Source organism: Mchenga conophoros, linkage group LG13 (genome assembly GCF_057382185.1).
Source record: "Mchenga conophoros isolate Kocher_MC1m ecotype Shallow Benthic linkage group LG13, M_conophoros_male_GT1.1, whole genome shotgun sequence".
In the NCBI taxonomy this organism is placed as follows: Eukaryota; Metazoa; Chordata; class Actinopteri; order Cichliformes; family Cichlidae; genus Mchenga; species Mchenga conophoros.
The window spans coordinates 21,316,345-21,331,810 of record NC_140538.1 but is presented as its reverse complement, the minus strand read 5'-3'; the positions used below and the strand labels follow the sequence as shown (position 1 = coordinate 21,331,810).

At 42.4% G+C, this 15,466-nt stretch overlaps 1 protein-coding gene across 2 annotated transcripts; it reads left to right on the top strand.

The window, feature by feature from the left end:
* Nucleotides 1–1,698: 1,698 nt before the first annotated feature.
* Nucleotides 1,699–15,438, top strand: ppp1r21 (protein phosphatase 1, regulatory subunit 21). Of its 2 annotated transcripts, none has more exons than XM_085297166.1 (22): nt 1,699–2,384; nt 3,559–3,627; nt 3,882–4,028; nt 4,217–4,294; nt 4,416–4,580; nt 4,682–4,740; nt 6,019–6,113; nt 6,332–6,384; nt 6,553–6,702; nt 7,191–7,292; nt 7,386–7,474; nt 7,565–7,701; nt 7,903–7,995; nt 8,404–8,531; nt 9,082–9,231; nt 10,160–10,252; nt 10,555–10,809; nt 11,149–11,184; nt 11,302–11,418; nt 11,876–11,974; nt 12,083–12,211; nt 13,891–15,438. In XM_085297166.1, the coding sequence occupies exons 1-22, from the start codon at nt 2,325–2,327 to the stop codon at nt 13,918–13,920; spliced, it is 2,334 nt and encodes a 777-aa protein (XP_085153292.1). In that variant the 5' UTR covers nt 1,699–2,324; the 3' UTR covers nt 13,921–15,438. The 2 variants fall into 2 exon arrangements, with proteins under 2 accessions (XP_085153292.1, XP_085153291.1); XM_085297165.1 differs by having other exon boundaries at nt 4,193–4,294.
* The last annotated feature ends 28 nt before the right edge of the window (nt 15,439–15,466 follow it).

The following is a 15,466-nucleotide window of genomic DNA, read 5'->3' as shown; positions in this document are numbered from 1 at the left end:
TTATGGATTAGGTGAAATTAATCGTGTAGGATTTGCGCAATGATGGGTGCATTAGCAACATGTCATTTCACTTCTAGTCTAAATGAGGTCATGTGCGTTTTAAGGGGGGAAATCACATCCTTGACAGTGCTACAACCCGCTTGTGATTTCTGACCTTGTTTCTGTTAATGCGACACACACGGAGCTGGGAAAAAACCAAAACAAAGCGAAACCGAGCAGTAAATAATTTATCACATCATTTTTATTGTAAATGGCATTAGGTCTCCTAATGGGAAAGCTAAGAGGAGAGGAAAGGATGTCTTAATAATGGAAAGTGTCTGTGTGTAGGCTACTGTAGGGAGAAAGGAAATGTATCCTATTGAAATAAATGATATTTAAAAAGAAAATACACTTAAATACACATTTGTACCCTTATAAATGAAAGCTTACAGTTATACACCATTCTGAATTTAATCATTAGTTATTATTAAACTCTGGCTCTCTTCCACAGCGTGTCTTTTGTCCTGTCTTCCTTCCATCACCCCAGCCAGTTGCTATACATGGCTGCCCCTCTACTGTTTCTGACCGAGGTCTCTTCCTGTTACAAGGGAGTTTTCGTTCTCACTGTCACCAACTGCTTCTTCATATGGGTTTGTCTGATTGTTGGGGATTTCTCTGTACATAAAGAGCTTTAAGACAATTGTTGCTGTGGTTTGGCACTATATAAGCAGAATTGAATTGAAGAGAAAGGTGGTTTAAACATACTACATCTACCTACCTACATAGGTGTAACAACCCTGTGCTAGCTCCAGGGCAGATATTTTTGCTATAAACTCACACCATCTTTCTCAACTAGACTACCACACACCCCAATCAGATTTAAACGGCTTGGTAAAGTAACATAACGACAACTCTGATGTATATAAGCACAGAACAAAGAAGACAAGCCCATTAGCCACAGGTCTTCACAAACTGATTGGATTGGGAGACTCATTTCTAGAATTCCTCATCATTTTCAGAGGACCAACTTCCAGACATGCCACACACACAGTATTATAGTAAGAGTATCTAATTTCAATGTTTGAGAAGTAACAATATTTTAGTCCTTTACAAAAACGCCAAATACAGTTTCATCATTTGGGTTATGTGATCAGCTGCTGATAGCCAAAGAACTGGCAGTATGCTGATTCTGTTCTCTGTCTCCTTCCTCTTTCCAGCACCACTTTTTTTTCACTTTGCTTGCTAAACATAATTTAAAAAGCTGCTGCACCAGCTAATTACTTTTTAAGACACCCAAAAAAACATACTGATGCATTGTTGATGTCAACTGGTTCACAGTCATTTTGCGAGCTGACAGGAAGTAAGGTCAGGAAGTACAACTAATTCATTTGCCTGCATGCTCCTTCGTCATCAATACTTTTCACTATAGAAGTCTAGTTTAATCAATGGAGTGTGAAATGACTGAGAAAATCTTTGAAGAGCTATAATCAAATTAAAAGTCATTCAAATATATACTTCATAACAAAAAGAAAAGAAAAAATAACAATACAGAGTGCTACAATTTAAATGACAGTAAGTAAATGATATCTATCTATCTATCTATCTATCTATCTATCTATCTATCTATCTATCTATCTATCTATCTATTTCTTCAAACGCTAGGTGGCGCCCTGCTTTCTCCTTCTCCCTTCTTCTCTGTTTTCTGCACTTTGACCTCGGTGCTCGCCTCTCTTGTTGGCTCAGACTTCAGGAGGATTTTGCGGGTTAGCTAGAAAATGAAAGTATTCCTTCAAATGAATGGGGATTTAGGGCTGTTTTGCTAGCCGAGCAGCCGCTACCTTTACTCTCTAATAGGATTTGCGGACGCCGCGGGTCACCGGCTCCTGTCAGATAAAACCACATACATGTGTCGCTCCTCGTCGGGGTTTGTTTTGCTACATAGCCTCTTCGCTTCGCTTAGCTAACAGGCTCTGTCGGCGTTACTGGTGCTAACTTGGAAAAAAAGGGGACATTACTGTTAGATCGGAATAAACACGTGTTTTGGGAAATGAACTGTTGACCACTGTCCGTTTTATTTTCCGGGACTGATGACAGACCTACTGTCATAATGTACCCGAGTTCAGTTCTCACAGGTAGCGGAAGAAGCCTTGTTGGATTAAGAAATTTTACCAGTGGGCTAACCGACCTGAGTTAGCCAGGTTACAGCTCACCGTCTCCGACGTCAACCTTGCAAGTAACTGACACCGTGAACTACATACTAAGCTAACCGGACAGCCTTTGGCCAGTCCGGCTACTGAGGATTAACGTTTCCTAGCATCACCGGTTGGCGACTAGATAGCGTCGCCATGGCTAACGTTACAGACCTGCAGACAAAATACAGCAAACTGGCACAGGAGTATTCAAAGGTAAAACACCGCCTCTGTTTACTGCTAACGATACCTGTTACTGCTAACAAGGCTACTACACAGAACCTGTCAGTGAGCTATCAGCGTCAGCTACCCGGTGTTTTGTGCCTTGCGTGAACTTGAACTCAATGGAAAACAACACCTGAGATATTTATGATTAGTAAAGTGAAGTGAAGCAGATCAGCTTGTCAAAGACATACACATAACTTAGACCATAGAACCTACTTTGTTGGGTATAGCAGAAGCTAATACAGTTCACCTGGAATAAGGTAGATTATCACAGATGTAGGCTAGCCGCCGAGGCTACACACACAGGTGTCATTATCAGCCTGTGTGTAGCTTTAATGCTTTGTTTGGTGCATTTTCCTTAGGCTGCGTGGGAAAATGTCTTGCATGCTGCATTAGAAATAAGCGGTGTTCAAAGGATGTAAACTATTGTTTAATGGTTAAACAGTTTAGAGACAGTAAAGCCTGTGTGGCCTTTGTTTCTGTGTCAGCTGACAGCTCCGGGAGCGTTATAGCTGTTTCCTGTTCCACTCTGCTCCTCCCCACCAGCAGCCAAACAGTGTATGATCCTCAGGAAATGCTGACTGTGTGATTGTTGCACAGACTCTTGCTGTAATAAGCATGTCTTTAGAGGCTACTGATCATACAGTAAAAAGCACTGAGTTTGGGTTTCTCCTGTATGGTCAGTACTCATAACTCATTACTTATAAATGTGGAAAAGTCACTCAGTAAGCAAACTTTTCTTGACTTGAACTTGAAGTATATTAAAAAAAGAACTGACACAAGCATGCCACAGTCTGACAGACAATACGTTTCTTCTTCATATTTATCTCAAACGTAATATTTTGTGCTTATAGAGAACGGTAAAAGTCACATGATTTATAACAGAAGGCAAAATGAGAGCAACACTGAAACACACTAATGGATTCATCTCAATTTTCTTGTTTTTGGAGTCATTAGGAGGCAAAATTGCAGCGGAGACTATTATTTGATTACCTGCTCTGATCTTGTCTACATAGAATTGAATAAAAAATCAAAACTACACATAATTATTGAGCAGAGATTTGCCGTGTACTCTTTATTTTAAAATTGCATTTGCATCTCAAACAGCAGTTTGTACTTTTTACATCTGAATGGTTTTTTTCCTCTGTGTGTGTGTACTTCACAGCTACGTGCCCAGAACCAAGTGCTGAAGAAGGGGGTTGTGGATGAACAGGCCAACTCTGCCTCACTAAAGGTACAATGATGTATATTTAAAAAAGAAAGCAAAGTATTGAGAAAGCAAGCATTGAAATGACATTGTAAGCAACTCTGTTTTTCATATTTGCAAACCAAATGTGATCACCAAGTCTGACCTGTACTTGTTGCAGTGTTACCATGAATTATGTTGCTGTCGCACAATGACAACAGAATGACTTCATGTTGTTTTAAAGGCTGTGATTTGCTTGCATGTGTTATTCATCAAAGTCATTACTTTCTTTCTGCCATTAGGAGCAGCTGAAGCAGAGAGACCAGAGTCTGAGGAAGCAGGAGCAGGAGATGGACAGTCTCAGTTTCAGGAACCAGCAGCTGGCCAAGAGGGTGGAGCTGCTACAAGAGGAGCTGGCTGCTAGTGAAGCTAAGGGCAAAAAGGGGAAGGTGAACATGAGGGGAAAGGGGGAAATGCGGGAGTGGCTACACAGTGGACTAGCGGGAGCAGCATATATTTATTTATTTTTTTGTAGTGGTCTTAAAGTTATGGTAGTTTCACAGTAATGTTTGTCTGACAAGTTGATAGTTAATAGCCCCCCAATCTCCTCCAGAGTAAAGGAGACTCTCCTTCACAGCACGGCCTGCAAACCCAGAGTGTTTTTGATGAGGACCTGCAGAAAAAGATAGAAGAAAATGAGCGACTTCACATCCAAGTAGGCAGCCACGCGGTGCTTAGAGTGCATGTTTAAAATACAAATTTTACAGTGAATGTGTCTAGGATACGAGGGGAGGTCACGTATGTGACAGCTGTGCTTCCTGCTGTGTCTTTGTCAGTTTTACGAAGCAGACGAGCGGCACAAGAAGACGGAGGCTGAGCTGAGGGAGCGACTAGAAAAGCTGGAGAAGGATGCAGAGCAGCACCATGGCGTCGTGGACGGGCTCACCACAAAGTATGCAGAAACGATCGAGCGGCTGCAGAGTGACAAAGCACGTTTAGAGGTAAGGGCTCAGTGGGAGAAACATTGAAGTTGTTCACACAATTGCCAATTTTGATAACATTTAATTTTTAAAAAATTATTTTTTTCCCCCTGTTTTTACAGGTGAAAGCACAAACTCTGGAACGAGAAGCAAAAGAGTGCAGAATGCGAACAGAAGACTGGTAAATATACATTTTATTCGTAGTTTGAATGATTTAATTCTTCTATAACATTGTTCAGCATAGTAACTGTAAGTAACCATGTGAGTAGGGATGGGTATCGTTTAGGTTTTATCCGATGCCGGTGCCAAATCGGTACTTTTGAAACGGTGCCGGTGCTCAAACGGTGCTCAAACCGGTGCTTAAAGAATGGAGAACACAAAATTGGTCCAAAAACCTCTCATGTTCAGCTGTTTTTTGTAAAAATATAACAATGTTAGCCTTTTCTGCAGCTATGGGGCATATATGGTATCACTCTTGGCTGGAAGCAGTGCTTAAACAATGGAAAAAACACAAACTTTGTCCTAAACCTCTCATGTTTAACTGTTTTCCACTTTTTCTTTGGTCATTTTAGCCTTTTTAGCCAGGGTGAAGGGAGTATCTGCCATCAAACAAGAGGACAGCCGCATGTAGCTATGATGATGTTTGCTAGTTCACCTTACATGCATTAATGTAATAACGTGGTTAGCCTACTCAACGTAAATTAGCTACTCACGCAGAGAAGAACGGCTGCTGCTGCCATCATCATCCGTCATCATTTCTGCTACACTGGCAGGGCTAGGGGCCAGGACTCTCCTCTTCGTGTTTTTGGGGGATGTTGCATAACAGGCAACCCACCCGCAGTAGATGTGCTCGGTGTGAGGTCTCGCAGCAAGCTATCAAATACGGCGCATTTCTCGGCTTTTAAAAAAAACACTATGCGTCGCCAGGTGTTTCATCGGATTTCAGGTGTTACCTCCTTTGACAGTATCACAGTATCAGCTTAAAGCACTTGTTGCAGGCTGCTGAGTTTGCATATTTTGCTATGAAGTACAGCCAGACTTTTGACCGCTTCGCCTTGGACATTTTTAATCTGTAGCTCTGCTCTAACTGAACGTACGTACCTGGCCCCGCCTACTATCCTCGGAAACGTAAAATGATTGGCTAGAATCTAAAGTGTATCACAGCTCAGGAAAAAAAAGCACCGAAATAAAGCACCGAAATGTGCGCTGCTTTTCGGTCTGGTTACTACCGTTTATGTCAGAACCGGTGCCATCATGGCACCGGACACCGGTACCCATCCCTACATGTGAGTGTTGAACTGACTTTGACAAATACAAGATATGTACATAATACATTTTGTAGAGCCATGATGCAAATCTTGCAGTACACATTTCTGCACATTGTATTTTTAAACTGAATTACACAAACTTGAAATGCATGTTGGGAGCAGCTCAACACTTCTTCGATCTCCCTCTGCAGCCAGCAGCAGCTGAGGCGGTGCCAGTCGGAGCTGAACAAACAGGTGAAACAAAGCAGCAGTGTTATCCAGGAGAAAGTGCCCTTTAATGACACCAGTGAGTATCTGGTACTATTTGAGAACATTTCCATCCTTGTCAGTGATACTATAACTACACGCTACCCTGGAGTAAGCACTGTAACGCTACACACGACTGTAACGCTGCGCCGACGCAACCAATTAAACTGTGTTTGCAAAGTTAATAAAAGTTCATTGCGGGGGTTGAAGTTCTGCTCTAGTTTACATGCTGCTTTTTTTTCTCCTCCATCTCTGCAGAATTTAGTGACTACAACAGCCTAAACGTGCCATCACACAATCGAAGGCACCAGGTAAGTGAGAAAACAAACACATTCGGGTGTATTGCAAGTACAGATTCACATCTCAAGTAACCACCTTTAAAAATATTACCTGTACAGCAATGTAGCGATAACACACTGAGTTGCCTTTAGGTAGAAAGGGTGGTAAAGTAGCGATCTGTGCACTGTGCCGCCTTTCAGCTGAAGGCCCGGGATGTAGCAGGCCAGGCCATGAGTTTCATCCAGGATTTGGTGGCTGCTCTGTTGAACGTCCACTCCTACACAGAGCAGAGAGTACACATCTACCCCCTGGACTCCTCTATTGAGACCATCTCCCCTCTGAACCAGAAGGTGAGGCAGCCATACAGGGAAGGTACAGGCATTCTGTCAAATACAATGCATGCTGGTGTTCAAAGCCATTATAGTTTTGCATTTTCTAATCAGCTCTTATTTTTTATTTCATTTTGACTTTTTATTTTAATTCAGTCGGTTTCCCGAGTGGGTTCCTTTGTTTCAGTTTAGTTCTCATTGATTGAAAATGTTTAGTTTTAGTTGAGTTTTTATTAGTTTGTTTTTTTTAATGACTTTTTAATGATTATTTTATTGAAGGTGTATGTCAGAGGCAAGATTTTAGGAAAATCAGTCTAGGTATTACAATAAAAAAGCAGTCTTGCAAACATACAAGGTGCCAGTAAACACATCCATCTAGGAAGTCGCAATAATTTTTTACCAGACTAACAAAGACTTTTCACATCTGGTTGTAGTTAACTATGCTAGCCTTATTGGTGCCAGATAAGGAGGCGCATTTCGTTTAATGTACGTTCCTTCTCTTAACCCAGTTTTCTCAGTATCTGCATGAGAATGCAGCCTATGTGCGCCCCCTGGAGGACAGCTTTCTCCAGTTATACCAAAGCATCACAGAGGACACTGTCACAGTACTGGTACGTTTTGGATGGAGGGTGTGGAGGTCATATGTTTGTTTAGAGACAGAAAACAAATTGACACTAATTGTGATTTTCTGTTTTGAATGAAAGGAAACTGTGGTCAAGCTGAAAATTTTTTCTGACAACTTCTCGTCATACACCCACTTTCTCCAAAAGATTCTTCCCTACCAGTTAAAAAGGTCAGCAGTGTGTGTGTGTGTGTACACGTGTGTGAGATAGAGACAAATAGAGTGGAGGAGGCTATTGTGATGGGTGTCTTGTGCTTTCAGCCTCGAAGAAGAGTGCGAGGCACCTCTTTGTACTGCTGCCCTTAGTGCGAAAAACCAGGAGCTGCAGAGTGACATCAAGCGAGTGACATCTGTGTTTGAGAAACTGCAGAACTACATTAACCTTTTGGCCTTACCCAGTAGGTTATCACACAGCATTTGAGCTCTTTTTGTCTAAAAGCTCTCAGTCAGTACTGTGCCAGAATAATTATATACATACATATTCATTTAAATGCTGTTTTTCCTGAAGGAATAGAGGAATTTGGTAGTATGTAAATACAGCAGAGGGTTTATGAAGTGACGAGCAGACATGTCTGACGAATGTGCGCGATGTGTCTCAGGTGTTCGGCAGGATGCCATGCCACACAGCAACACGTCAGCCGTCTTCACCCAGCTGGCCGCCTGCCTGCACAGTCTACATGATGCCATTAAAGGTGGGTGGATCTGTTTTCGTACACAGATTTCTTTATGTACTTCATTCATAAATAGTACAGCAAAAGCAGCTTTTTAAGGACTAAATATCCAGAAGATTCAGTGTAAAGTTTATTCAAATGAATCAGCAGACGGAAGCATCATTTTTTGCTCTTTGGAGAAGAGTCACTTTTGTAGGCAATTAGCTGTGAGAATGGGTTTCTGTAACAAGCGCCTTTGTTTGGGTATTTTAGTTAAATGTTCACTCAAATCTTGCAGTTTTAGTGTATGAGAATATTGTGAAAATCTGTTGGTTATTGTTAAAAAAAACACCGGTCAGGGAGCGAGGCACTGATTGAGCCACGTTTATTAAGCTAAATTTGGAACATAAAGCAAATCCTGCTGTTCTTTTTTGCTCCTTGTGTGTCCAGAGATGTCAAAGCATTACAACCAGAAGGCCGACATTGAGCGGGAGCTCCCCACCGTCACCCAAAAGCTCTGTACCACCACAGAGTGCCTCCTGGGATCTCTGGGTTCTTTAACTAGCTGCACCGGCAAGGTATGGCCAACAGGGGGCAGGCAGCAGCCAGGTTTATATCTCCTGTAGTGTATGTTTAGCTTCAATACATAAAGGCGTAATTGTAAGTAGCAGTGAGTTGTCTCTGCAACTGGGTCACATTGGTAAATTGCCACAAATGGAAGAGCACAGAAGTGCGGGACTCAGGTGGGCAGCGGTTAAACGTTGAAAGACACAGTCCAAATTGCAGTCTGTACAGCTGCTCCCCAGCAAGAGCACAGGGATGAATGATTTTTGTGAATCGAGCGAATTGTCGGCTGAAGTGTGTGTGTGCGCCGATTGGATGACACTCCACTGGGTTGCAGCACAGCCCACGACATGTGGAGTGAGCTGCATTTTGCAAGCAGGCAGAGGCTTAATTGCTCCAACATTTATCTTCCTCAATACTTGGTGGTGGAATTGGCTCTCTGCTGTAAACACAGCGGCTAATCTCAGGGTAAACAGAACGCTGAGTGTCAGGGTTTCTTCAGCTGAGGAGATATCCGTTTTGTTTGAGAGATCTGACACGTGATGTCGCTGTAACTTGCTGCAGATTGCCACCTTCTTCAGCAACAACTTGGACTTCTTCACATCATCGGGCTACAGTCCGAGAGGCAGCACGGCAGCTCTTAACCCCGTGCAAGCAGAGAGTATGCTGGCCAACAAAAAGAAGGCAACAGCCTATATCCAAGCTGTCAAAAAGGTTAGTGTGTGTAGCATGCTATTTCCCACTTTATTCCCTTTTCCCTTAAATAGACTTTACTTGGGCTGGCTGAGAGGTTCTGTCTTTCAACTACTTTTAGTATTTATTATGCCTTTAAATTCATATTTCATGTTTTTCCTACTGGTTGGATCGTTGCAAGTGCTTAATATCATTTAGCCGCTTCCCAAAAGGGGATCTTGACTTGCGTTCGGAGTGCAGCTCCTCCGTCTTGTACTGCAGTTGGCAGCACAGGAGCAGTGGTCCCCGCCCCCTCACGTGCCCTGGAGAACCGCCCTGAGTCGGAGGGCCGCTTTAATCGACACCTGCAGCAGGTGGAGAACTGGTTCACGCTCCTCTGCGCTGACTTGCAGAGCAGAGCGAGGGCTACCGTCACCAGCTGCAGTCCGAAACAGTGGAGTTGATTCGCAGGAGAAACCCTCATCGGAGCAGCAGCTGATTATATTGCTGAGTTATTTACTTGTCACAGAGTACTTGGCAAATAAAATGTATGCAGAGGGGGGGGACGAAATGAAGCGCATATATGCACACACACGTCTCCCAACCACAAACAGGATTTGAATCAGTAGGAAACACTGAAGCCTTTCAACTTACAGCTCACAGACTTTAGATCAGTGTGCTTAGTGAGATTAAAAACACTGATTTGTAATATCTTTTCAAAAGCATTAAGAAAGTCTTTGTAAGTATTTCATCTCTCAGAGAGTCTCATATCTACATTTTACATCTTATAAATGTTTTGATCTGCTTTTACGTTGTTTTTATATTTTATAATTCCATTTTTTCATTTACTTTTAATCAATTTGAGTGTTATTTTAAGCCTGCTTCTGCAGAATTCAAATTCTTTAAAAATATTACATGGATTTTTAAAAATGATAAATGACTAAAATAAGTGTTTTATTCACCCATTTAGGCCAAGCCCCAGTCTGTTCCGTACAGAGAAGCCCTGTCAAACCGTCGCATACTAACCAGCTCCACTGAGAGCAGAGAAGGTCTCACTCAACAGGTAAAAATACAGAGATACGGATAAATTGGTGATACAAGTAGAGAAAAAACTGTCCTGTCTTAACACAGTCGTGTCATGTATTATCTGAGGTGTGGACAGCTAGCAAAGCTGTTGATGTTTTACTTTTTAAAGTGCCCAATGTTTCACATAAATGTGTCACTTTATCAAAGTGCGAAGCCATATAATAAAACCCAGTGAGGATTATTGTATAGTTTCCTTCTTACAACTCCTAACCTTTGCTCGTTTCCGTATCCACAAGCTCACTGTCCACTTCTCTCCTTCTCCCCATTGGCCTCCTGCAGGTGCAGCAGAGCCAAGAGAAGATTGCTCGTCTGGAGCAGGAGAAGGAGCACTGGCTGCTGGAGGCCCAGTTAGGGAAGGTGCGGCTGGAAAAGGAGAACCAGCGCATTGCGGAACTGGAAGCGCAGCTAGCAGCAGCTCTCGGGGGAAGTCCGAACTCGCAAACGGCTGCAGCCGGCGCACTCACGCGGGGCCACGAAGAAGCAGCGGCAGAACTGAAAGCTGCAGAAAAAGAGCCGACGCTGTGCACGAGCCTGGTACTTCTCCGTGACTGCTCGGTCTGCTGTTTGCTTTCACTTTGCAGGGGAAATTTTGTGTCCTTGGCACTGATTTGTTTCAACAAAGGGAGTATTATTGTTGTTTTCTTCTGGCTTCCACACTAAGCCGGTTAATAAAACACAGACGTCCAAGAGCTGATGTGGCAGAGTAGGAGAATGCTGTTGTTATTCAGTGCTGAGATTGCTCTCATAATGTTTGTTTCAAGTAGCTGTAACACGTGTGTTGTAGTTAGTAGCTATATCCTGCATGTCTGTTTTTGTGTTTTTCTTATATATTTTACATTTGTCTTACTTTTCGTTTCTTTTTTTTGTCACCAGGTTGGAATGTTGTGCACAACACCTACAGATGAGCATGTGAGTGTCCGTACATCTGATTAAAATATTTAAGTGCAGAATTTGTACCCATCTAATAATGCTCCCTCCAAGGACAACAAAATCTTGTGTAGCTTGATGTTGTGTCTGACTTTGCAGGTGGGAGACGAGGAGTCTAGGGAGCAGCTGATAAAGAGCCACTACATGGCCAGAGTAGGAGAGCTCACCACCCAACTCCAGATTTCAGATAGCAAAGCTGTGCACTTTCACTCTGAGGTGAAGATCTTACTGAAAGTTGTTTATCAAAGTAACTGTGTGTCGTAAGAAAGACCGTTAGTTTGCCTTACAAGTACATATTCTCTTTGTGCTTTGAAAATGGTTCTCGAGTCGGGGTTATTACCATCTCCACTGAAAAACCGACACTAAATATTTTAAGTAATATGTTGTGTCTTACCCTCGATGTAAATGACTTGTTAAAGTTACTGTCACTTGCCTTAGTTTGGCATTATAGCAACAGAAATGCGCCTGATGTCGAGTTAGACGTGACGGTTTAACAGCAGAGACTAATATTGTGGATCTCCTGCAACTTTGACACTCTTCTTAAATAAACCTACTTTTCAAAGAAATCCTTCCTGTTATTGCAGCTTTTGAAACCGATCTGTAAAGCCTGCCAGACATGCTTTAAAATCATCAGGGCACAGCAAGTTGTTTACTTTTCTCTTTCCCTTTGTAGTGTCGAGCTTTGGCTAAGAGATTAGCCATTGCCGAGAAGTCGCGGGAGACTTTCAGTGAGGAGGTCAAACTGGCTAATCAGAATATCACACGCTTGCAGGTATGATGCACTGCCAAAGAGCTTCCAGTTATAGCATAAAGCGTAAACATTAGCGTCCTTTCAAGTCAAAAAGCATTCACTTTGTAACTGTTTGGGCCTGACACGCAGGATGAGCTGGCTACGACTAAGAGGAGCTACGAAGACCAGCTTAGCATGATGAGCGACCATCTGTGCAGCATGAACGAGACTTTGAGCAAGCAGCGAGAGGAAATCGACACGCTCAAAATGGGCAGCAAGGTATAACCTTTTGAATTCCAGCTTCTTTTGCAATATTTTCTTTTTAAAATTTTGGTTCCCTCTCAGGGTTTGCTCTCAGCTGTGAGGTGCTGCCAGTCTCCAGTTAGGTTTCTGAAATGTTTGGGCGGTGATATCATTTGAATGCGTATGTCAACGCAACAACATTAATGTGTAGACTTTGCTTACGTATATACATTCAATTTGGCATTAATTAAGCAAGTTAAAGTTAAATAATTTCCCCCAGGGATCAATAAAGTATTCTGATTCTGATTCTGATTAAAGTTCTGGAGTTGATTCTAGTTCACGCTGGCATTTGCACTTTTCTGTGAACACTAAAATGTGTGGTCAACATCAGCTGGTCCAAGTGAAGAAGGTCATCGTTACAATGAGAAAACAACACAAATCCACCAGCCGAATAAACAGTTCGATATATTTTTGAGAGGTTAAATGGTGGATGATCACAGGATCATTTCCATAAGCAGAGGAAAAAAGCCTTTAAACATCCTGCTGAGTGAAAAACACTCTTCCAGGAGGTAGGCGTATCGTTTTCAAAGTCTGCCATAATGAGAGTAAAAGGGTTCACCACAAGGAGCAAACCGGTGATTAGCCACAACAGTAGAAGGTGCAGATTAGACTGCCAAAACACATCTATAAAAGGCCGACCAGCTCAGGAACAATATTCTTTGGACAGATGAAGCTAAAATCAACTTGTAGCAGAATTAAGGGGAGAAGAATGTAACGGGGCGGGCTGGGATCAGCTCATAATTCAAAGCATTAATGTGTGATGGTGTGGTCACGCTCGGCTTACAGTAACGATGGGTCACTATGGTTTATTGGTGATGTGACAGAAGGTAGAAACAGCTGGGTGAATTACGGAGTGTATCGAGCTATACTCTCTGCTCAGATTCACACAGATGAAGCAGGGTTGATTGGATGGTGCTTCACGCTACACATGGACAGTGACCCAAAACATACAGGAGTTTTTTAAGGTAAACAAGTGGAATATTCCGCAGTGGAAATCCGTCACCTGATCTCTACGAAAGTGAGCGTTCATGTCAGCAAAGCAAATGTGTTTGGCACGTGAATAAAGCTGACAGTAATTCCTCGTTGAACATTTACAGACCAAAACCGTACCACCACCCTGTCCCTCCAAATCTCGAAAGAGAAGCGATACGGCCACGTGGAGTGTGAAGGATCAGCCGCTAGTGAAGTGTGACATTGTAAAGTTTCTCAGTTATGAGGTGAAGTGGGAGGTCAGCGGTGGCGTTGCGGTTGTTGCGAGGTTTAATGGGAAAAGCACCTGCCGCAGACGTCTGAAAAAGCCATTAAGCTACAGGAGCAGTAAAGGAGAGGGCTGTTGTTTTTTTTTTTTTTTAAAAGAAGAAAAAACGTGCATGCCCCTGCTTGTGCGCACACGGATGGCTGCATGCTGGGAAGTTTCAGGACCCGGCATGTTTGTGATCTAAAGGGGCGATTTTTCTCTTGAAGGCCAGCACACCAGCCTCAGCATGTTTTTCAGTTTTTGAAACGGAATACGAATTTTGTCTGTCTTAGTCACTGCACTGAAATGCAACACAGAGCGTTAGCTTTTGCACCAACCCTGGATATGGCTTGCTTTGAATTTAGAGGACTGAGCTCACTTTTTTGTGTGTGTGTGTGTGTGTGTGTTTTTTCTTTAGGGAAATGCCAAAAAGAACAAAGGCCGCTAGTGCTGCTCCTCAAAACTCAAGCTCCATTTGACGCCACTATAAAGGCACCCTGGGAGAAAACCTGAACCTCGAAGCCTCCCTGCAGCGTCTTGGTACCAACACTGTCACCAAACCACAGGATAACCACCTGAGCCTGCAGTTCCTCCACTTGAAGGCAGTACAAAACTGTTTGGAGGCTCAAACACATTTGACTGAAAATGCTTTGTTTTTCCTTCCCCCCCTTTCCTCGTCACAGAAGTACATGAAACAAAACAATTTGCTAAAAAACAAAAGCTTTCCAAAACTGGACCAGAAGTTACTGCTTGACCTCTGTGTCAAACCACGCTGCTTTCCCAACAGAAGGAGCAGAAGAAGATAAACAGCTGCAGCAGCTGAAGTTTTTAATACTCACTGAAGTCAAGACTTGAAGACCAAACCCTGTTAATCAGTGCGTGTAGTCGTCCAGCTTAATGTGCGTATGAGAGACGGTGGAACTGTGCATTTTTTATTGCTTATCTGTAACAGTACGTGTGTGTGTGTGTGTGCGCGCTTAGACTGTTGTGTCCTCGTGTGACTGTAGCACCAGGCTTTACAACGTAAGTAATGTTTTACAACTACCTTTTTTTTGTTTCTTAGATCAAATTTGAGATAATAATCCCCCCACGTCCCTTCTGACACTAGCATATAACACAAGCTTCTGAAAAGAAGGGCTTTAAAATCCCAACCATAACAAAGATATGCTTAAATTCATTCCTCATTTTTAAGAAATCTTCAGTCGTCTAGGAGTGGAGGAAAGAAAAGATGTCTGCCTCGAAGCACTGATTAACCGTGTTTACTTTAATGGGAAGGGACGGACAAGTTGGAGCTTGTGAAATGATGTCAATTTATCTCTGTGAAATTATGCTGTAACAAGTCATTTTTATCACCAAAGTAAGTGCGGATGTGCACTCAGAAGCCTGGCGGGGAATGGCAGTCTCTCGACGTTGTACGACGTGTGGATAAAAAAGGGTTTATGTGAATATAACCTCATTTAAAATCATGTAATTGTACTGTACAATGAGTAAAAAAAATGATATAGGCCTATATACAAGAGGCATTTATTCAGAGGTTAAAAAACTTTTATTTTCCACAAATTTTACAAACTGACATCTGTGGCTAGTTTAGTGTGTGTCTCGTCTAAGGCTACAATACAGAGATGTATCGCAGAGGGATCGGCCCACACTGGAACTGGTGCTCAGAAAACTTTTGAGTCATGGCAGAGGGCAGTTAAAGTTTACACTAAAATTGTACTTACATGAGGTAAAAGGAAGAAAAGCCCAGAAGTGATTGTGAGCAGTTCATTTAAATCCTTTTGTTTGCCAGTCTACAGCTGCCAGCAGACCAGCAGACCTTTGATCTGACAGGTTTGCCAACGCCCTCTAAACATATTTAAAAAAAAAAAAAAAAAAAAGCAAGAAACTTGTATTCTCACATTGTAACTTGTTGAAAAGCACACATCAAATATGTGACGCAAAATAAAGAGCTTGCTCAAAACATAAATGTGTCATGTATTTAGAGTCACTTGGTT